The sequence below is a fragment of the Nuphar pumila genome, chromosome 2, assembly GCF_984573655.1.
Source record: "Nuphar pumila chromosome 2, dmNupPumi1.hap1.1, whole genome shotgun sequence".
NCBI lineage: Eukaryota > Viridiplantae > Streptophyta > Magnoliopsida > Nymphaeales > Nymphaeaceae > Nuphar > Nuphar pumila.
In genome coordinates this window covers 25588481-25611127 of record NC_143250.1, presented here as the reverse complement: position 1 = coordinate 25611127, position 22647 = coordinate 25588481, and the positions used below count along the sequence as shown (strand labels likewise).

The 22647-nt window shown below is 36.0% G+C and overlaps 1 protein-coding gene across 1 annotated transcript in view; it reads left to right on the top strand.

Annotated features, from left to right (window-relative positions):
- GSTT1 (glutathione S-transferase THETA 1) overlaps positions 1-22647 on the top strand; it is a 59442-nt gene that overhangs the window by 1578 nt on the left and 35217 nt on the right. Inside the window, exons 3-5 of the mRNA XM_089995481.1 lie at positions 20509-20569; positions 21502-21555; positions 21848-21927. Coding sequence (XP_089851607.1) covers positions 20509-20569; positions 21502-21555; positions 21848-21927 — 195 coding nt within the window. The remainder of the gene's footprint in view (positions 1-20508; positions 20570-21501; positions 21556-21847; positions 21928-22647) is intronic.

The following is a 22647-nucleotide window of genomic DNA, read 5'->3' as shown; positions in this document are numbered from 1 at the left end:
AAAAATTCATTTATTTATTTCCTGCCAGATGGACCACCAAGCTGGTTGTCCCCCACTTCCATACTCTGCTCCGATTTTGTGTTTTTCTTAATTTTTGTGGTCCCATCAACAAGTCCCTAAAGCAAGACTCACTCCAAATGACTACAAATCAGGCCAAGCCCACATGTACAACCTTTGAAAGAAGCTTCAGGACCAGAACGCATGGGTCTTGGTTTCCTCCGCACAGCGGCACATCACACATTTGTTGGCTTGTTGGAGTAGTGCAACCAGGACCAGAATAAATGGGTCCTGGTTTCCTCCACACATCTGTTGGCTTATTGAAGTAATGCAACCCAAGATGCAAAATAACTTAAACCGAATTACTAGATTTTCATTTGACATGGTCTATCAGAAAATGGTATACATGCTGGAATTTGGGTTCATCGGCTTGTTCTTCAAATGGAATCTCAAAGCTATTGGTTCAGGAGGTTTTCCCACTATGTAGTCTTGTGGGTGTGTCCCTTTGATGGTGTTCCTCATTAAAAGCCTAATTAATAAAAATTTTACCAACCATACTTTTACATTAATTAACTTTTGGAGTACCTACTAAGTCTATCAATAAGGTGCATGTGCCCCAAGGGGGGTTGACATAGTGAGGTGGGGCCTTGGCTGCTAGACAGGCAGTCAAGGTTCAATTCTCATGGGCGTCGTCCCTCAAACACAAGCCAATGTGTAGCATAGGCCCCAGGGGAAGGGGTCCTAGCCTCAGAGTTTATGCTCTGGCATGACGACCGTAGGTATGACAGGCTGAGCCAGAATGGCTAGGTCTTCGTGCCGGGTGCGGTTTCTTCGGGTTATTAAAAAAAGTGCATAGTAGAGATCAGGACAAATATATGGGATGGAAGAAAGAAAATAAAAGAATGTGCCATTTGTAGATTCGGAGAGCTATGAGCTCTCCCCATCAAAGGTGTGTAAAATCAGTCACAATATTATTGAGGGTGAAGAAATAAGGGTAGATCTAAAGAGTTAGTGCTTATGATAGCCTAAGATGATAAACTTCCCTTTGTTACTAATTAGAGAAAAGGAAGAAGCAGATCAAATATTTATAGAGGATTATGAAAATAGAAAAATGGCAGCAAAAGTGAAATTTTGAGAAGAGGGCAATAAGGCATAGAGAACCACATGAAATGGTTACAACAAAGAAATAGAACTGATTATGGTGAATCATGTTGCTTTGCTCAGTTGGAATCGAGCGTACCCTCTTTTACAAAGGAGGATATGGAGGTCAGGCCCTTCGTGAGAGGCTGCAGTCTTCTCCTAGTTAGATTCACTTGATTGGGACCCTACCACAAACCTGAAACCAAGATGCTATATGGAAATTTAGATGAAACTATCATTCATTTGTTTTGGTACTGCCCTTTTTAAGGGGACTTTACATGTTATCATGGTATGGGAATTCATTGAAAGACATTGATCATTCCCAACTTTCTCACAAGATCATTATGATTTGCCTTGTTCAAGGCCTTAGGGAGAACATCCTTTAGTTGATTCCCTGTACGAGTATACATCATTTTAAAGTTTTTTTTCATTTTTTTTCTCTCTTTGGTGTAGTTTCTTTAACGGAAGTTACATTGTTCTTAGAGGTATCATTGAGTTTGAGACAATTAGGCCTTATGTGTCTCGATTCATAGCAATGGTGGCAAATAGCTTTCCTATAGCTACCATTATAATTATTTTGCCTCCCAAAGGTTGGAGGCTTGTAAAATTTCACATGGTTTCCCGGTTTAGAGACGGCCAACACTTCATCTCTCCATTTAACCATACCATGACGACTTTCTTCTTGGCAAATTTTGGCAACCATGGAACGACCCCAACTGATCCTCTAAAAATAGTGGATTTTTTTTAAAGCATTTGCGAAAAAACTCCCAAGAACCCAGGGTACATCACAAATTTAATATAACCAAACCACAAACCATTCCATGCATTGAATCGCTTGAACTAATAAATAGGACTTCATTAAATTAATTAATAAGTCGAAAAATCCAAAAACATAAAATCGACTCTGTCATAATTTTACGCCCTGGTCAGAACTCAAACACCCAGTTACAAGTCTTGCATCCTCCAACTAGCCAGTCCTAGACATCACTGAGCATATGTGCCTGTAAAACAATTTTAGAAAACGGTCATAAATATGACCGTTGGGAGAAGCCCAACAACCACTTTGGATTGCTCCCTTGTGGTCCTATTCATTATATATAGGCCCTAAGACCTTGTATTGTAGCATATCTCTCAAGAGAGGAATTCCTTCAATAACATATATATTTGACCCTTGTGTGGGTGTTTTGGCTTATTCAATCAAGTGTCATACTTGATTGAAGTGTGTTCTTGCAAGTCCATAAGTGACGTATTTTGGTTTTGATCTGTTTGATTACATGGTATCATAGCCTTGGTGCTTCAAAAGCAATTTTTTAGAGGAAAGATCGTGATAACATCAAGAGGAGGATCATGAGCTTGGCGAATACAACGAATCGTGGATTGTTGCATCGAGAAGCGCACCATCTCTCAAGCAAATCTTGTATTGCATTCTCTTTCTCTTTTTCTTTCTCTTCCTCTTCTTCTCTTTACTCCCTCTTCTCTTCACATTGTAAAAAAATGGAGAATGGGAGGGAAGTAATAATCTCCATTCTCATACGCCTAAATGATACAAACTATGTGATGTGGGCATCCATAGTTAAGTACAAAATATAGGAAAATGGACTATGGGGTTTGGTGGACGATATCGAAAAGTGTCTAAACTCATTCTTACAAAAATTGAGAATGGGAAGGAAGTTGCTCTTCAAAGAGAGAAAATGGCTAAAGTCGTTTCTGATTATGAAAAAAGATGGAAAGAATGAAGGATGAGTCATTCCAAGATAATTGGATGGCTCATCAATAGTGTAGACATTCACAAATATTCTACAACAACAACAACAACAACAACAACAACAACTACGCCTTCATCCCAAAACCATTGGGGTCAGCGATATGAACCATAAAAGAAATTCATTTGGGGTCTTCCACATGAATCCTTTTCCTCCAATCATTTCTATCCAATGCCATGTCCTCGGTGAGGTTCAAAGCATTCATATCCTTTCCTATCATCTCCATCCAAGTCTTCCTAGGCCTACCCCGACCTCTTTTAACTAATATATTTTCCCATTTCTCCAACCTTCTAACTGGAGCATCATTAGGCCTTCGCCGAATATGTCCAAACCACCGTAAACGATTCTCTCGCATCTTATTTTCAATGGGTGCAACACCTACCTTCTTACGTATCTCCTCGTTCTGAATCTTATCTTTTATTGTATTTCCACACATCCATCTAAGCATCCGCATCTCAGCTACACTCATTTTTTGAATATGATGTCTCTTGGCAGCCCAACATTCCGAACCATATAGTAAAGCGGGTCTAATAGTCGTCCTATAAAACTTTCCCTTCAACCGCAATGGCATTCTACGATCGCACAACACTCCAGTTGCACTTTTCCATTTCATCCACCCAACCTTTATCCTATGATTTACAAATATTCTAGCCTAGTGAAATTTGATTTCGCTAATGATGCGTGAAAATATCTTAAAGATATATATAGTCTTAAAGATATTGCCCATATATGTAATGTCCAAAATAAAGTAAGAACCACGACTCAAGGAGAGATGAGTATTAGGGAATACTACAATGCACTTTCTCTTCTTTGGGATGAATTGTCTCTTCTTGAGCCAAAATAGCATTGTCCCCAAGATGTTGAATTCTGTAAAAAACAAATTAAAACAAAGCATTTTTACCAATTTGTAAATGGGCTTAGACCGGAATTCGAAGGGACAAAATCGACTCTTCTTCGTAGAGGTGTACCATCCATAATCGAAACTCTTGAAGAGTTAACTATGGAGGAAAATAGATTGAAAAAACCATATGGTTCAAAATAAAAATCCGTGCTTGCCATGTCAAAGTCCGCTCATCATACTAGAAGTTACAAACCTCCTTATTTTGTGAAAAATGAGAATGGAAGAAACACTAACTATGAAAGAAGCGACAAAAGAAGAGATCATGAATACAAAAAGAGTGAAAAAATCATATGCTATCATTGCTATGAACCGGGGCACATCAAACTTTTTTGCCCCAAAAGAAAGATCATAGAGGTGATAATAGAGTTGCTTCGGTTGAAAGCCATGATGTAGACGACTCCAAGTGTATCGGCTCGCTATCTTTGGCTCAACTAATAGAGGCACTACAACCAATGCTCAAAGGTCAAACTTCTTCTTTCTCGAGAGCGGCCGTATCTACACGCGGGGACCCTGGTAAGACTTCTTGGATACTTGACTCCAGTGCCTCTTTTCACGTGACTCCAAATGAGTCAATATTATCCGAATGTCATACTAACTCAAATGATTCTTATGTTTCAACATCTTTGAAAATCAAAAGTATTGGAGTATTTAAAAAACAACTATCTTATGTTTCACATGCTTCTTTTCACTTCTTGGAACATCTTTGAAAATCAAAAGTATTGGAGTATTTAAAAAACAACCAATTTTTCACGTACCAAATATTCGAGTGGTACCAAAATTGAATTTAAATCTTTTATCCGTTTCTCAAATTACCGATCATTGATGCAAAGTCTTGTTTTCATCTAATGATTATTTAATAATGGATCTCTATGATCATCAAAATTTTTTTTCCCCTCGTTCCTCTTCTCCTTTCTCTTCTTCTTTCTAACCTCTATTCTCTTTTTAAGGAGAATAAGAAATAAAAAAGAAGAGAGAATGAGAAAAGGAAGAAGAGAGAGGAACTCTTTTGCAAGGTCTCACTTGACCTTAATTTTGAAAAATGTTTTTAGGAAATTACTCGCCTTCGTTTTGAAATATTTGCGGGAAAATTTGGAGACGGGATTCGTTCGTCGGTACGAGGTTCGACCGTTCCTGGCGCCTTTACCAGGGGTAATCAAACCAATGATCGAATTTATGCCTCTTTGCTTTGCTAAAAGATGATCTAAGAATTTATCCTAAATCTAAATGCACAAAGAATCATTCTTGTGCAATGCAAGGATGTATGCTCTTTTTTTTTTTTTTTAAATGATTTGGAAATCTCCAAGTGTTTCTGAGATAAATTTGATAATAGATTGAAGAAATGATTTCTAACTTAGAACTTGAGATAGATTCGAAGTTTTAAGTTTTTGAAATAATCAAAGCTAGGAAAATAAATGTTTGAAATTAAAAAAGAATGAAGAAAAGGAGATTTTTGAAGCTGAGATAGAAAATGGAGTTTTAAAGTCAAGATGGACTTTGAATTGGAATTCTGGATTTGGATTTCAAAGTGGAGATGGAATTTTGAAATGAAATTGGATTCCATATTTAAAGTTTGAAATTGGAATGGAATTTGGATTTTAGAGATCCACATGGAATTTAAAAATAGGATTGGATTTTTAAGAAGTCTAGATGGGATCTGAAAATGGAATTTGGTTTCTGGAATTTGGGAATCAAGATAGACTTGGATTTGAAATCTGGCATCCTAAAAGGATTTCGATCCGAAGTCTGGATTTCTAAGTGGAATCTGGATCTGAAGTCTGAGATCCAGGATGGAGTTGAATATGAGATCTGGAATTGAATTGGATCTGAAGTCTGAGATCCAAGATCGAGTTGGATCCGAAATCTGGAATGGAATTAGGATCTGAAGTCTGGGATCTAAGATGAGATTGAATCCTGGAATCCTAAATGGAATTGGATCCGAAGCCTGGGATGAAATTAGGATCTGAAGTCTGGGATCTAAGATGAGATTGAATCCTGGAATCCTAAATGGAATTGGATCCGAAGCCTGAGATCCAAAAATGAAGTTGAATTCTAGGATCCTAAATGGAATTGAATCTGAAATCTGAGATCCAAGATGAAATTGAATTCTAGATCCTAAATGGAATTGGATCGAAGATCTGGAATCCAAGATGGAATTTGAGTTTTGGAGATCTGAATCCAATATGGAATTGGGTTCTAAACTTAGAACCCAATGTGGAATTTGGATCTTTTTGAAGATCCGAAATGAGACTTTTGAAGAGGGATCTGGGTTTTGAAAACCCAGATTGAATTTTGAAACCTAGGAAAAATCAGATTTTGAGACTCAGAATCAATCTCGAAACTTTGATTTTGAATTGAGAATCAAGACTCAATCTGAAGAATGAAGGATGAAAAAGCCTGAGTTTTTGAAATCAGAAGATGAATCAGAGATTTCAAAGTTAAATCAAACTTTTGAAATTGGATTTTTGAGATGTTGAATTGAATTTTGAATTTGATTTTGAATTGAAAATTGAATTTTGAATATTGAAATGAATTTGAAATTCCAAAGTCAAATTGGGCTTTGATCTTAAAGTTTAGAATCTGAAGATAGTATGTGGAATTTACAAGAGTTGAAAAATTGATTTGAGAAGTGAAGAAGATATTTGAAGGAGATCGCTTGGATTTTTGAAACAGATTTTTTTTTTAAAACATGATGTAATTCTATCATAAATGATGAATGAATTTAAAGAAGTTAAAATTGGATTTTGAAAATCATATTTCATTCTTTAAGTGAATGTAAATAAGATTGAAGATATAATACACTTTTGACTATGGTCATTAAATGCATTATATAATAATCATATTTAAATTCAGATGAAGAATAAAGTATATTTTGGTGCTTTTATAGAGTTTAAAATGAAATTAACTCTCAATATATCTTGATTATGGCCATTGATATATATTTTGAGTTAATTTTAAGTTAAACTCTGATAAAAGAAGAAAATGTTTAAAAATATGATGATTTTGGAGAGAGATCTAGTGTGAATCCAATGTTATTCCATAAAAGATGAAAATCCTAAGTTTTGTTCACATCCTGACTATGGCCATTGATGCAAATCTTCAACTTAGGATTTAATCACCTCTTATTAGAATGGTGCATGTGCCATTCGTGTTTCACCATTTGTGTAGTTTTGCAGTAAAAGGGAAAAAAATGATATGAAATGAGCACTTCAGGGTATCTACAATGCTCATACATTCTAATCTAAAACTGGAAATATAAATTTCTCATTAATGTCAACTTATTACAATCTTTAAACCAAAATTGAAATCCCTAATCTATGAAGGTAAATCAACATTTCCCTTGTTATTCCTGCAGAAACCGGATTAGCATGAAGCAAAGATGCAAAATACAGAAGGGAACGGGAGATGCCATGCACATGCTTAATGAAGAAGTGAATATGTAGAATCTCCATGGATTGCTAAATGATAAAGTGCCTATGCATATTCCTAAGGGTTGTGTCTAGATTAAAAGAATGCACAGATATATTCTAAATGATATATTTACAACAACTAGAAATTATGCGTGTAGAGCCTAAATGCTATTCCTACATTGAATGAGGATTGCATAGGTGATATGTATATGCTATATGCATATGCAATGTTTTATACCTATATGCTGATGTGGTAATGAAGGGAGTGGAATACATCTATTGCATGATGGAACACATGACTTATTATGATGACACGCATTATGAAGCATATATATACAGGTAACATAAAGGTGTAAGTGGAGGAATACAGGGATGTAGGAAGTCATAGCAGCTGTCGGACTGTTGTACCACAGCCATGCCTGGTACTGCCATAAGCACTATGAAGATGCAGTGCAAAGTAAGGTGTTTGGGTGATACAATGGGTGAGAGTGCCTAAGTGTGTGGGAGTCTATGTACACACAGATAAAAGGGTGCTAAGTATCAGCTGGTCACGCCCATCTGCTGTGTACATACATAATTTGATGTGGTGAAATGTGTATGCACAGCTGAGTGAGTGAGGTATAGTAGAGTGGTATGCTGAATGCAAAACAAAAAAGAAATAAAAAAAAACAGAAAGTATGAATGCGAAATAAGAAATTCAGTAATGGCGAAACATGAAAATGTGGATGCAAAACAAAGAAGATAATAGTTAAAATTCTAACTAGATCTAAATCATCTAAATGATATGCCCCAAGGAATGTTACACTATTTGATGGTATGCAATATTAAGATGGGGCTGGACAAGGTATAATAGTGGTGATCTGAAGCTAATACCATGTAAATAGCTATTATGCACATAACGTATTGGACTATAATACACAATTTGTGTAATTGGGTGACTTACAATGTGATCTATGTTCAGAGAATGAAGATTAGGAACTCCTACAAAGCAAAAACACACAAAAAAAAAAAGAAAAGAAAAGGGGTACCTAATATACAACATATACATTGCTTCTGCACTCAATTTTGCGAAGCCATATCTTCTAGACCATAGAATATTTGATAACGAAATTTAATAAGGAGACTCACTTCATACCAGTAAATAAGTGTATGGGAGATAATTCAAAACTTCACCAACAGATATTGACATATTCAAGTATGAATTTAGTCTGAAATCAAGACTGTGCACTTGTAAAAGGACTATCACATTCTGTGGCTTTACCAGAAAATCGACTAATTGTGCCAATTCTTTGTGATTTCTGATGGCGAATTTCCATTCACTCTTACCTGCATATTCAGGTCACCGAGGGCCAGCATCTTGGCCCTTGAACCCGCGTGGATTGGCCAAAATTGGCCTCCAAAGATGACGGTTCCAGGTGTTGCACAGAGACAAAGTAATTTCTCTGTAAAAAACGATGATGCTTGCTGAAAGGAAATGGAACAGTTCAACAAAAAGGAAAAAAATTGGACTTCTAGTTACGAACTGATGCTTCAAAATAGGATCAACATATAGACAGGGAATTGGGAACCTACAGAAATTTCAAAATACAGATGAAATATATTGAAATAGCATGCGCAAACTGCGATGCAGGGAGAAGAAAACATGAATCCAAAATCTTGAAACAGGAAATCAATCAACTAAAAGAAAAGAGGGAAAAGAGAAAGAGAGAAAAAAAAAACTAATAAGATACAAATGAATAGGATGCACCAGATCAAATCTACATAAGAAATGCAATAAGATAAAAGATGGAAAACAACAGATGCGATGAATCAAAAATGACAAAACGCAGTGCTATGAAGGAAAATACAGATACATAATAAACAACATGAGCTAAGGGCTATTACGACGGGGTGTTGAGCATAGCATGAACGTGAAAGCAAAACTGAAGGAACTCAGGGAGGAATTAACAAAGAGGAGAAGATGTTGGAATATGATATTCCCTTGTTATAGCACAAGGAGGTATTGGGATTGCTATAGGCAACCGAACATCCTCCATGGTGCATTAATAGGGGCTAAAAACAGAAGAAATAAAGGAAAATTCAGAGAAAATCAGAGAGGGGGGGGGGGTTACCGCGACTGAAGGTTCAGGATCGACTAGATTCCGAGTTGTTGCTGCAACCTCCGTTCCCTTCAGTCGACTATGCAGAAGTAGAAGAAGACAGAGGAAAGGAGGAAGAAAAGGGAGCCGTGGAAGGTTGGTTCGCGATGCCCTGGAGTTCCCTGCGTCCCTCCTTTTAAAGAGGAATAGGAGGATTCTGGAAGATGGCAGTTGACGATCAATGGCTGAGGCGAGAGAGCGTGCCAGAGAGAGACCGTTGCAAATTTTCATTTTTTTCGAAAAGAGGGTTCCTTTAAAATAATTTTTCATAAAGTGGTTTTAAAAAGAGTTTTTTAGTAAAACAAACTTTAAAAAGTTTAAAACTACTTGTTCTTCGCATAGTTTTTCCTGATTTTTTTTTTGGGTTTTTTTGTTGTTTTTCCATATTTTTGTATTTTTAGAATAAAACCCTAAAATTTATGAGAAAACAAAGATTTAAAACTAATTTTTTATATTTTTGAGAAACATTTACAAAAGAGGGGTTTTCCGAGAATTCAAGGCTATTCTTTTGAAAATTCTTCAGAAAGCGAGTTTGGATCCGAAATTTGAGGTGATATTCGAGTTTTCGGACTTCGAATCGAGAGAATATAAAATAGTGGATCCAAATGGACATCGAATGAGCAGTTTGAGCCATTCAGAAAATGTTTTTGGCATTTTTATAATTTCAATTTGTGAATTGAATAACGAGGCTCAGATTTGGATTTTAAACCCTGGGTCCGGATCCGACATCGAGTTGGATATATCAACACAGAATTTAATCCAGAAAATCTGAAGGATAAGTGAAATTTGGTTTTGAAATTGCTTTGATTTTCTCAGAAAATGGGGTCAGGGGCAAAAATGGCATATTTACAAAATTTTGAAAAATTTGCGGTGTTCACAATCTCTAGTTCGGAAAGCCGATTGGGCGAGGCCATAGAAGAGAAGATCTCTATGTAATGGACAATCTTGAGCTATCAAAACATAGTTTTTGTAATTTTGTAAAAAAGAAAGACAAAAAATTGGCACTAAAGACTAGGACATCCTAGCGTGCCAAATTATAATTGTTTCCATTTCTTACAAGTTATAAAGGAAAATATTTTGTGTGCGAAGATTGCATTCTTAGTAAAATGAAATCCTTACTATTTGGACCAAGACATTTTATATCTAAAAATCCATTTTAGTTATTACATTCGGACATATGGGGGCCGACTCCAGTTGTATCCAAAAGAGGTGTATCTTATTATATTATATTTGTGGATGACTATATTAGACACTCTTGGATTTTTTTTCTTAAACAAAAATCAGAAGTGTTTGAGTGTTTTAAAAAATTTCATCTCTATACAGAGACTCAATTTAAAAGCAATATTCAAATTTTTAGAACCGATTCCGGAGGAGAATTTGTGTCAAAAGAGTTCGAAAATTATCTTGGTCTACATGAGATTATTCATCAAAAATCTTGTCCATACACTCCTCAACAAAATGGACTAGCCGAAAGGAAGCATATTGAAACAACTAGGACACTTCTTATTTCAAGAAATGTTCCTAAAAGCTTTTGGGCCGAAGCTGCCCTTACGACAATTTATCTGATAAACAAAATGCCTTCAAAAAATATTGAAAATGTCTCTCTGATTGAAAAATTACTTGAAACATCACCCAATTATAATAGGTTAAGAATCTTTGGATGTAAATGTTTTGTCCTTACTAATAAAAATGACAAACTTTCCCCAAAAGTTATTTCTTGTGTCTTCTTAGGCTATGCCGAAAACCAAAAGAGATATAGATGTTATGAAATTGAAAGAAACAAATTGTATGTTTCACGAAATGTGACGTTTATTGAAAATGAAAATGGATTCAGTAAAGAAAAAATTCAAAAGAGTTGTGATTATTTATTTCTTTTTTATCTTGTCAATAAACAAAAAACATGTATTCACGATGGGCATTAGAGTGAAAATGAAAACACTCATAATGCAAATGAAAATATAGATGGTCTTAGTAATGAAGACATATCTCATGATAATATACAAACCTATAGTCGACGTACAAAAAACCATTCACCATGTGTTTTTGAAAGATATTCACAAAATCAAGAGTGGTTTGTATTCTTATGGATCTTCTAATTCTTCTAGTATTAGAAGATCCATAAGAATTTCAAAAGCTCCTAGTAGGTTTGTATCCTATGATTCTTTTGAACTAAGGTATAGATCATGTCTTATGACCATACATTCATATATAGAACCAACATCCTACTACGAAGCCAAAAATCATCAAGAGTGGGTTAAGGCAATGAATGATGAATTAGAAGCATTAGAAAAAACAAAAACTTGGGAAATCCAAACATTACCTAAAGGTAGAAAAACTATAGGATGTAGATGGTTCTACAAAGTTAAAACTAAATGTGATGGAACATTAGAAAGATATATACCGTCAAGAATATGGGATAGATTATGATAAGACATTTGCTCCCATCACCTGAATGACCACTCTTAGAACCTTGATTTCTATAGCCTCAATTAAAAAATGGCCAATCTTTCAAATGGATGTCAAAAATGCCTTTTTTAATGGTAACCTGAATGAGGAGGTGTATATGGATCCTCCACCAGGTTTAAGTTTAGCACATGGGAAAATTCTTCGACTACGCAAAACCTTTTATGGTTTTAAACAAGCCCCCAAAGCTTGGTATGATAAATTCAGTAGTGTGATGATACAACTTCATTTTAAATCTTGTTATACTGACATTGCATTGTTTGCTAAGTCTTCTAATGCAGGAATGATGATATTATTACTCTAAGTAGATGGCATGATTATCACAGGAGGTGACAAGCAGTGAGTAAATCAATAAAAAATGTCCTTAAAGAAAACTTTGAAATGACAGATCTTGGTTTTTTACGTTACTTTCTTGGAATAGAAGTGGCTTACTAACCTCATGGTTATTTTTTATCACAAACTAAGTATGCAGCAAAAATCATAGAATGATCAAGACTTTCAGATAACAAACGAGTTGATACTCCAGAGGTCATAAATGCAAAAATGAAGAAAGATGATGGAGATCCTCTGAAGGATCCAACTCCATACAGACAAATGATTGGCGCCTTGTCTTCTCTCTCCATTACTCATCCTGATATTTCTCATGCTATTCATTCTGTTTGTCAGTTTCAGCATGCTTCCACTAAAGTACATATGAGTGCTGTAATGAGAATTATTAGATATTAAAAATTCTATTAATTATGGATTATTTCTGTCATCCTCTTCCTCGTTAGGAGTCATTGCATACTCTGATTCTGACTGTAGAGGGAATGTAAATGATAGACGCTCAACCACTAGATCTTGTATTTTTGTAGGTGATTCTTTAATTTTATGGCGATGCAAAAAGCAGTAGAAGGTGTCTCTCTCCTCCACTAAAGTTGAGTATCGTGCCATGGCAATAACTAGTCTAAGTTGGTGTGGTTGAGACAACTTCTAGAAGACTTGGGAGTTCATATTGCGGAACCTTCAAGACTATATTGTGACAACAAGAGCGCTGTATACATTGCAAACCATCATACATTTCATGAGAGGATAAAACATATTGAAAAGGATTGTCACTACGTTCGTGAAGAATTCCTGAGGAAGACCATCACCGCCCTACGTTCCGTCTAAGTATCAACCAGCTGACTTCTTCACCAAGCGCTCCCGTCGCCCAGATTTCACTTCCTACTTGGAAACTCTCGGTTGTTCCACTATGAGTTTGAGGGGGGGTGTTAATATATATATATATACACATTGTAAATCAAAATACCCAGCAAGCATATTTCGGTCTTTTTACTGTAATAGGTGTTAGCCCATTAGGGGCTGACAACCTTTTTATTTTTTTTCCTTTTAGTTTTTTCTTTTATTTTTGTATTTTTAACTTTTTCGATTTTTGAGATTTTTGGGGCGACTCCAAAGTAGCTGTTGGAGCTGCTCCCAACGATCATATATTAACAACCACTTTGGGTTGCTCCCTTGTGGTCCTATTCATTATAAATAGACCTTAAGGCCTTGTATTGTAGCATCTCTCTCAAGAGAGAAATTCCTTCAATAACATATATATTTGACCCTTGTGTGGGTGTTTTGGCTTATTCAATCAAGTGTCATACTTGATTGAAGTGTGTTCTTGCAAGTCCATTAGTGACGTATTTTGGTTTTGATTCGTTTGATTACATACTCATGTTGAGTACCCACTATGGGAGAGGAAGAGGAGGCATGCAAGGAGAACGAGGAAGAGGACGAGGAGGAAATCAGGGAGGCCATAGACTGCCTCCACTTCCCAACACTCCTCCTGTTCCTTATCAAGGCAAGAGAATTCCCACATGTTATATTTGCAAGAAGTCGGGTCATATTAAGGTCAACTGTTGGTTTAAAGATGAACCAAGGTAGCCGAACAACAGTTACGTGGCAGCTTTTACTGGCGGCCATTGCAGGGGTGAATTTGAAACAGAATGACCAGAGAGTTTGGTACGTGGATTCGGGAGCAGCAAATCATATCATCAGGGATGAAGGTAAATTTAAAAACTTGTCTCCTTACTTTGGTAGGGATAGAGTTATTACTGGAGATGGCACTCGTCACCCCATCAAACACACTAGAAAATTTTTTATTCTCATGTGTAATGAAACAAGCAGAAATACAATAGAGTATCCAATGAGGGTTAACAAGAATACAAAAGAAATGCACAAGCACTAATCCACCAAGGGATAATACAATCACTAAAAGAGAACAAACTCAAAAGCACAACAAGGGCCACTAAGGGCCAACACAAAGAACAAAAAAATATAAGTTCTCTTGATAAAATGCTTAGAAAGCATTGAGAAATAGAAAAGGAAAAGCCCTTATTTATAATACAAAGAAGAGGGAATGAGGACAGCAATGCCCAACGATTAGTTGGGCTGTCCCAACAGCTATATTGAATATAAAATATAAAAAAATAAAAGAAAAAAACAAATTCTACTAAGCTAACATCTATTACATGAGTGAAATGATTGAAATACCCCTGATGAGTATTTTGGTTTACATACAATAGAAAAACATATATATATATATGTGTGTGTGTGTATAACAACACATTATTTAACAATCCAATTCTAATCTTCACTTGTCAAATGTTTTTCTAGTTTTTAGTATAAAAAAAAAATCTTATTTCTGTTTCTAAACTTGTTGATGATACCAATTCTTGCATTGTTTTTACTTCTTCTGTTTATGTGAAGGATCTTCACATGAAGAGGACATTCATTGAAAGAGAAAAACAGGAGAATATGTATCTCTTGAAGAAAAATCCATTGGTCTAGGTTTTGAACAATCCTGCTGAAAAATCCAGAAGCTCTTCTTCTCCTTGTTTTGTGATAAGAGAGTCAAATCATTCAAGAGTCTGGCATAGTCGCCTAGCACATTGTAATAAGGCTTTTGTTGAGAAGCTTGCTTCTAGTGGTTTAATTTCTTCGTCCAGTTTGAGTCAAGAGTCAAATAATAAAATCTGTTTCGGTTGTCAAGTCTCTGCCATTTGTTTCTACTAATAAACGAGTTTCTAAATTGTTTAAAATTGTCCATTCTAATATATAGGGAACAACTCCCAATATTTCTTTCTTTGGGAGTCGATATTATGTTACCTTTATTGATAACTATTATAGATATACTTAATGGACATGTAGGCATTAGTAGGGATGAATTTGAGAGTATCCATGGAGGCTATGGTATAGGAGAAAGAAACGAAAGTGGAGAAAGGATTTTAGATTTTGGTTTGTCCCATGATATGATCTTAGCCAACACTTGGTTTAGGAAGAGGGAGTCTCACCTAGTAACATTTAAAAGCGGGGTTAATACGAGTCAGATAGATTTTTTCCTACTTAAAAAAAGAGATAGGGGTTGTTGCATCGATTGTAAGGTTATACCAGGAGAAAGTGTAGCTACATAACATAGAGTCTTAATTTTAGATCTTAGAATTAGAAAATGCCGCAAAAGGGATAGATATAAGATAGATCCTAGAATTAAGTGGTGGGCACTGAAAGAAGCTAAACAAGGAATGTTTGTAGAGCAGGTAGTTAAGGAAGCTGATTGGTGTCTCGAGGAGGATTCAGAATCAACGTGGAATAAGATAGCGGGTTGCATGAGAAAGGTGGCTAAGGAGGTATTGCGTGAGTCTAAAGGCGGTGCACTACTAGGTAAGGATACATCATGGTGGAACGATGATGTCAAATTAGCTATTAAGGTTAAAAGAGAGTGTTATAGAAATCTAAGTAAAAGTCATGATAATGAGAATTTGGAAAAGTATATGATAGCAAAGAAGGAAGCTAAGAAAGTAGTTTGAAACACGAGGGATAAGGTATATAAGGAGGTTTATGACAAGTTGGATACCAAAGAGGGAGAGAAAGATATTTATAGGCTTGCAAAGATGAGAGATAGGAAATCGAGGGATCTGGGTATGGTTAGATGCATCAAAGATGAAACTCAAAGGGTTTTAGTCAAAGATGAGGAGATTAAGGAGAGATGGAAAGATTATTTTGATAAGCTTTTTAATGGAAGTCATGCTCAGGATCTTGGAGACTTCTCCATTCCTTCTCATGAGATGAATCGTGACTTCAGGCGCAAGATTCAAAAGAAAGAAATTGTAGAGACTTTAAAGAAAATGAAATCAAGAAAGTCAGTTGGACCAGATGGTATACCTATCGAGGCTTGAAAATGCTTGGGTGAGAATTGTTTAGAATGGTTGACAAATCTTTTTAACAAGATTTGGCGGACAAATAAGATGCCTAAGGAGTGGAGGAAGAGTACTTTGGTGCCTCTATATAAGCATAAGGGTGACATGCAAGATTGCACAAACTATCGTGGTACAAAACTCATGAGTCATACTATAAAACTTTGGGAGAGGGTGATTGAGCATAGGTTGAGGAAGGTGGTCATGATATCGGAGAATCAATTTGGTTTTATGCCTGGAAGATCAACTATGGAAGCTATACATCTTCTTAGACAAATTGTTGAGAGATATAGAGAGAGGAACAAAGATTTGCATATGGTTTTTATTGATTTAGAGAAGGCATATGATAGAGTACCTAGGGATGTTCTCTGGTGGACAATAATGAAGAAAGGTGTTTCTCTCAAGTACATTAGTATAATTAAAGATATGTACGAAGGAGTGGTAACCAATGTCCGCACTTGTAGAGGGGTGACAAACAATTTTCCTATAACAGTTGGGTTACATCAAGGATCTACTTTAAGTCCTTTCCTATTTGCTATAGTGATGGATGAGCTTACGAAATCAATTCAAGAAAATGTGTCGTGGTGTATGTTGTTTGCTGATGATATTGTTTTGATTGACGAGTCTAGAGCTGGGGTTAATGCTAAGTTAGAATTATGGAGACAGACATTGGAAGCAAGAGGTTTTACGTTGAGTAAGAGTAAGACAAAATATATGGAATGTCGGTTTAGTAAGCAACGCAGTAGTGATGAGAGTGTAGTGAAGCTTGGCGAGCAAGAAATATCGGTGGATGACTGTTTCAAATATTTGGGATCTATCATTCGAAATGATGGAGATGTAAACCATAGGATAAAGGTTGGGTGGATGAAATGGAAAAGTGCAATTGGAGTGCTATGCGATCGTAGAATGCCATTGCGGTTGAAGGGAAAGTTTTATAAGATGACAATTAGGCCTGCTTTATTATATGGTACAGAATGCTGGGCGGCCAAGAGACATCATATTCAAAAAATGAATGGAGTTGAGATGCGTATGCTTCAATGGATGTGTGGAAATACAATAAAAGAAAAGATTCGAAATGAGGAGATACATAAGAAGGTTGGCGTTGCATCCATTGAAAATAAGATGAGAGAAAATCGTTTACGGTGGTTTGGACATATTCGGCGAAGGCCTAATGATGCTCCAGTTAGAAGGATGGACAAATGGAAAAATATATTTGTCAAAAGAGGTCGAGGTAGGCCGAAGAAGACTTGGATGGAGATGATAGGAAAGGATATGAATGCTTTGAACCTCACCGATGACATGGCATTGGATAGAAATGATTGGAGGAGAAGGATTCATGTGGAGGACCCAGAATGATTTTCTTTTTTGGTTCATATCGCTGACCCCAATTGTTTTGGGATGAAGGCATAGTTGTTGTTGTTGTTGTTGTATTATAGATATACTTAGATATACTTTATGAAACACAAACCTGATGTTTTTAAAATCTTTAAAAACTTTCATGCTTTGGTTCATAATCAGTTCTCCCTAACCATTCTTAATTTCTAGTGTCATGATGGGGTTGAGTACTCTTCAAATGAATTTATTGAATATCTTAAAAAAAGTCAATCAAATAGTGTCTTGTCCCCAGATACCTCAACAGAACGGGCTTCCTGAGAGATAACACAGACACATAGTATAGAGTGCTCTTTACATGTTGCATAAAGGATGTGTTCCTTTGTTTCTTTGGACAAAAGCCTTTCATACACCAGTTCATATAATTAACATGCATCCAATGAAGGTGCTTCAACACAAAACACCATATTATGAACGGTTTGGATGGCATACTAATTATGATTATCTAAAGGCATATGACTGCACTGTTATGTTCATATTGATGCATCTTTGAGAACTAAGTTTGATAGAAAAGCCTACATTTACAAGTTTGTTTGTTAGATATGCTGATGACTATAAAGGGTACAAATGTTATGATGTTGAAAACAAGTGCATTTGTATTTCGAGAAACAAGTTTCAAAGTATACAGTCGCAACCAAATCAACTATATCAGCCCTGGTTGGATGACAATTTGCTTCCCATGGAGCTGGATCCAGAGAATAATAAAGCTGACTATGAACTTGGTGATTCAGGAGACCGAATAGAGGATCAGACTATTACAGGATCACAAATCGACAGAACAAATTTGGTAGATGGGAGGTTCAAAGGAGTTATATAGAGCTGCAGGGATCGAAATGCACCAAAAATTTGTTTAGAACAGGGAACCATTGAATTGCCAATTGATCAAAATGTCCAAATAGCTAGAAGATCCAGAAGAGTATATCCTATTGATCGGTGGGTGAGTTATGAAAACTTTAGTGTTGAGCATCAAGCATTTTTAACTGTTGTCTCACAACAAAAAGAGCCCTGGTCCTATAATCAAGCCTTAAAATTCAAGAAATGGATTGGAGCTATGAATGAAGAGATGCAAGCATTGTATGAGTGCAAAACATGGGATGTTGTCTGCAGGCCTATAAGAAAGAATGTGATTGAATTAAAGTAGGTTTTTAAAATCAAATACAAACCAGATGACAACATAGAAAGGTACAAAGCAAGGCTGGTTGAGGGGTTCACCCAAGAGCATGGGCTAGATTATGAAGAAACATTCAGTTCGGTTGTAAAAATGGGGACTATCAGAGTTATTCTTTCCTTAGCAGTGGATCACGGCTGGTTATTGAGCCAGCTAGATGTTAAAAATGCTTTCTTATATGGAGACCTCAAAGAAGAAGTGTACATGAAACAACCACAAGGATATAGTGAAAATGATCCAATCAGTTATATTTGTAAGTTGAATAGGGCCATATATGGGCTAAAACAAACATCCAGGTCATGGTTTGAAAGCTTCTCACTTAAAATTCAGAAACATGGCTTTCACTGATCTCATCTAAATCACTCCTTGAGTCAGACCAGTTTAGATCTAACCCAATTCATTAGCTGTTTTTATCCATTTTAAGGGCACATAAAGGGTTGTTTTAAATCATTCTTGTATGGTGTTATATATGTACACACACACAAGCTAGGGATGTTAATGGTTAGGGTTGGGTCAGATATCCAACCAACCTGAATCTGTTTTGTCGGGCTTGGTATAAAAATGCAGATCCAAATATATAATCGGGTTGGATTTGGTACCATGTAACTGGATTCAGATACAGATTCAGTTTTGCTTATCGATCCAATCGGATTCTTATGGATAATAGCATGCTTTGGAAATTGCATTCAGCCCATTTAAAAAGTTTGCTCAAAGCATAGCACACCCACTTTGACCTGCCATAAATGCAGCAGAAAAGTGTTAGAAGTTGTGTTTGGCCATGCATAAAAGGTAGTAAGGATGCACTGCAACCCGTCACACTTTGTAAGCTGCAATGAATATCAGCAAAATTCCCTCTCAAATCACTTTTAGTTTTAACCACCTCCTCTATGTTTTAGTGTAATAAATGAGCAGACCGTGTTTTCAAACCTTGACATGATAAATCGGATGAGATTTGATTTTTTAAATTGGATTTTCAGTTAGGATTCAGATTTTATTATAATAGCCAAATTCAGATTCAGTTGGAGTGATTTTTCATCTGACTTCAACTCCGAACCCAAATCCAATTAAGTAAAATCTGATTACTCAGATCCAGTAATGCTCAGCTTCAACCCAAGTCTAACCTGTTTGCATCCCTTACACACACATGCATGCATAATGCATACATAATGTTTCTAAAAAATTGTACATACATTATATATATATATATATATATATATATATATATATATATATATATATATATATATATATATATATATAGCTGTGATCCTGTGCCATATTTTAGAAATCCCTTGTATCCTATGTATTTACACCCATACCTATGTGGCATAGCTGCAAGATCAAGAGGTTTTGGATTTTGTGTTGTACGAGGAAATTTTAGTAGTCTTATTAGTTATTACTGGCTATTATCTCATTGTGTTTGAGTTGTTAGCAAGCCAACCTGTATGATCTGGAAACATCATATGTAATGTTAATTCTTATAAAGCCATGGAACTGGTCCAACTTGCAGAATAAAGTGCTTTTAAGATGTCTTTAACATTATGGATGGTTGGCTGCATTTCCACACTCAAGGTCCTGTTCAGGATTATGCATGTAAATTACTACATAGAACTTAAGCATCTATCTGCCATCTGCTATGTCCATCTTACTTCTGCCATTTATTCTAGATATGCTGCAGTTTTCATTTGAAATTCCTGCTTGAATTGGGCCATTGTTTTCAGACTTTGGTTGGCCTTCTGTATATAACTGAAATTGCTTTTTCATTTTGTTTCCAAAATTTATGTCTGGCATGTTTTTTGTACCTTTAACTTTTGACAAACTTATATAGTTTCTGTTTCAGAATTTTGTCATTACCATGTGGCTAAATATGGGGTTGCATATTTTGTGTTTTGACTGTGATTTTTAATTAACCTATGCAGCTATAAACCCTATGGGACAAGTTCCTGTCATTGCTGATGGAAAGCTCAACTTGTTTGAAAGGTAGCTCTTGATTTTCGGTTGGGCCTTTTTCTTATGAAATCTTAGGAACGGTATGTATTACACATACTGTTTAGTAGATTTTGTCACAGAAATGCCATCCAAAAAGAGAATATGATTATGTCTTACTAGGATTCTATTTTCCACTATATAAGAGAGAGAGAGAGAGAGAGAGAGAGAGAGAGAGAGAGAGAGAGAGAGAGAGAGAGAGAGAGAGAGAGATCCATCTAATGACTACATCCCGACTCTGGCCATGCAATCAGTCCAAATTGTCTTCTTTGGATGCACTCTATTCTGATCCCTTTCTCTTCGCAGTCACCATTTTATCTACAGGCTATCCAGAAAAGGGATGATCCTGTCTGATAGGGAAGGCAATATCACACCTGATCTCTATCAAGAGGGGATCTCTAGAAGCTAGGTTGGGACAAAAAATGATGCAGATAGCATCATCCTTGTCCCATGTTTTTCCATCTAGTGTGAAAACATGCTCTCTCTCTAACATGTCGTATCTCAATCCTCTTCACAGAAATCCTGTTGACTTAATTAACTTGTATTGCAAAATTTGTTAAATGTAGGGGCTGATTGTCCATAGGCACATCACCTTTTGATTTACTGGCACTTCGTATCCATCCTGTAAAAGTATAATGATTTATCTTTTGGATAAGTATCCCCATCTCGCCAATTTACATGTAATACTGGACCATGTTCGGTTAAGGCTATACCTGGGGGACAATTTTTGTAAGGTCCAAGTCAGGGCCTTTTGATATTAGTTGTGCCTAAGTCAGTGCCAATCGGGCTGAGGGGCAAATTTTGCTGCCAAACCTAGCTGGATGCTGACCAGGTACCCAAACCCATCGGGTACCTAGCCTGATGTCAACCCCTATGTGAATAGTCCTTAAAATATGTAGTAACATTTCATCTTCCTTTTTTTTCAGCCATGCAATCTTACGGTATCTTGCTTGTGCATATCCTGGAGTTTCAGACCATTGGTAAGTTGAATGGGTGCTCAATGCCTTTAATGTGGCTAGTCATGTCTTGGTCAAGAGTTTCGTGTACATAAATACTGAAATGTTCTCCTCGTAATCATATTTCAATTCTCTAGAGACATCTTGGCATTCCTAACTTTACATTGATTACTTTTATCGTCCTGGTGCTTGCATTCATTCAATGCTACGCGCTATTATAATTTAAACCTGTCTCTTTTTGGGTTTTATAATGTGCATTTTTGTTGTGGCATTATTTCTTTGTGGTTCTTGAAACTTCTGGCTCATTTTTTGTAAGGTATCCAGCTGATCTCTCCAAGAGGGCCAAGATTGATTCTGTCTTGGATTGGCACCACTCGAATCTGCGCTTTGGTGCAGGTACTTAATTGCCCAGTATTAAATCTTCTATTGACCTTTCTGATTTGCTGTTGTGCTTTTCCTTTAATCTTTCTTATCGATCAAAAGTGCCTTCGGTTTTAAAAGTTTTTCAGGGCCTACAGAATATGACATTAACTAAAAATCTGCACAGTGAAGACTTCTACTGGATAACTGATGTCTTTCCTCTTCCTTGTTCATATGTTTCTGGATTGGATCGGATCCATTTGATCCGAGTTGATATGGATTTAGACCTAGTCTAAGACCCATATTAACTAGAATCTGATCCAGGTTGGGATCCATATGAATTTTGGATATGGATCCAGATCCGAAATTCAAGTTTAACCAATTTAAAATTTTAAATTCAATCTAAAGGTTAAATTGAGTAAGAATTTCATGTTGAGAGGACTCCCAAAAGGAGAAGACATCCTCTGGAATATTCTAAAAAATTAATTATTTAATAATTTAATATTAAATAATTAATAAAAATATTAAATATTTGAATTTCAAAATTTTATTTATGTGGATATGGTGGAGCTCCACATTTGGTAGAACTCTACCTAGATAGGTGTTCTAGATAGATCCCAAATTAGTTAATAGAAAAAAAATAAGAGGATAAATAGGATTTGTTAGAGAAAGATAGAGTTTTACATTTTATAGAACTCTATCCTCTAAAGAAAGACTCGAGAGAGGACGTCACCCTCTCTCTAGAAGACCAAAACT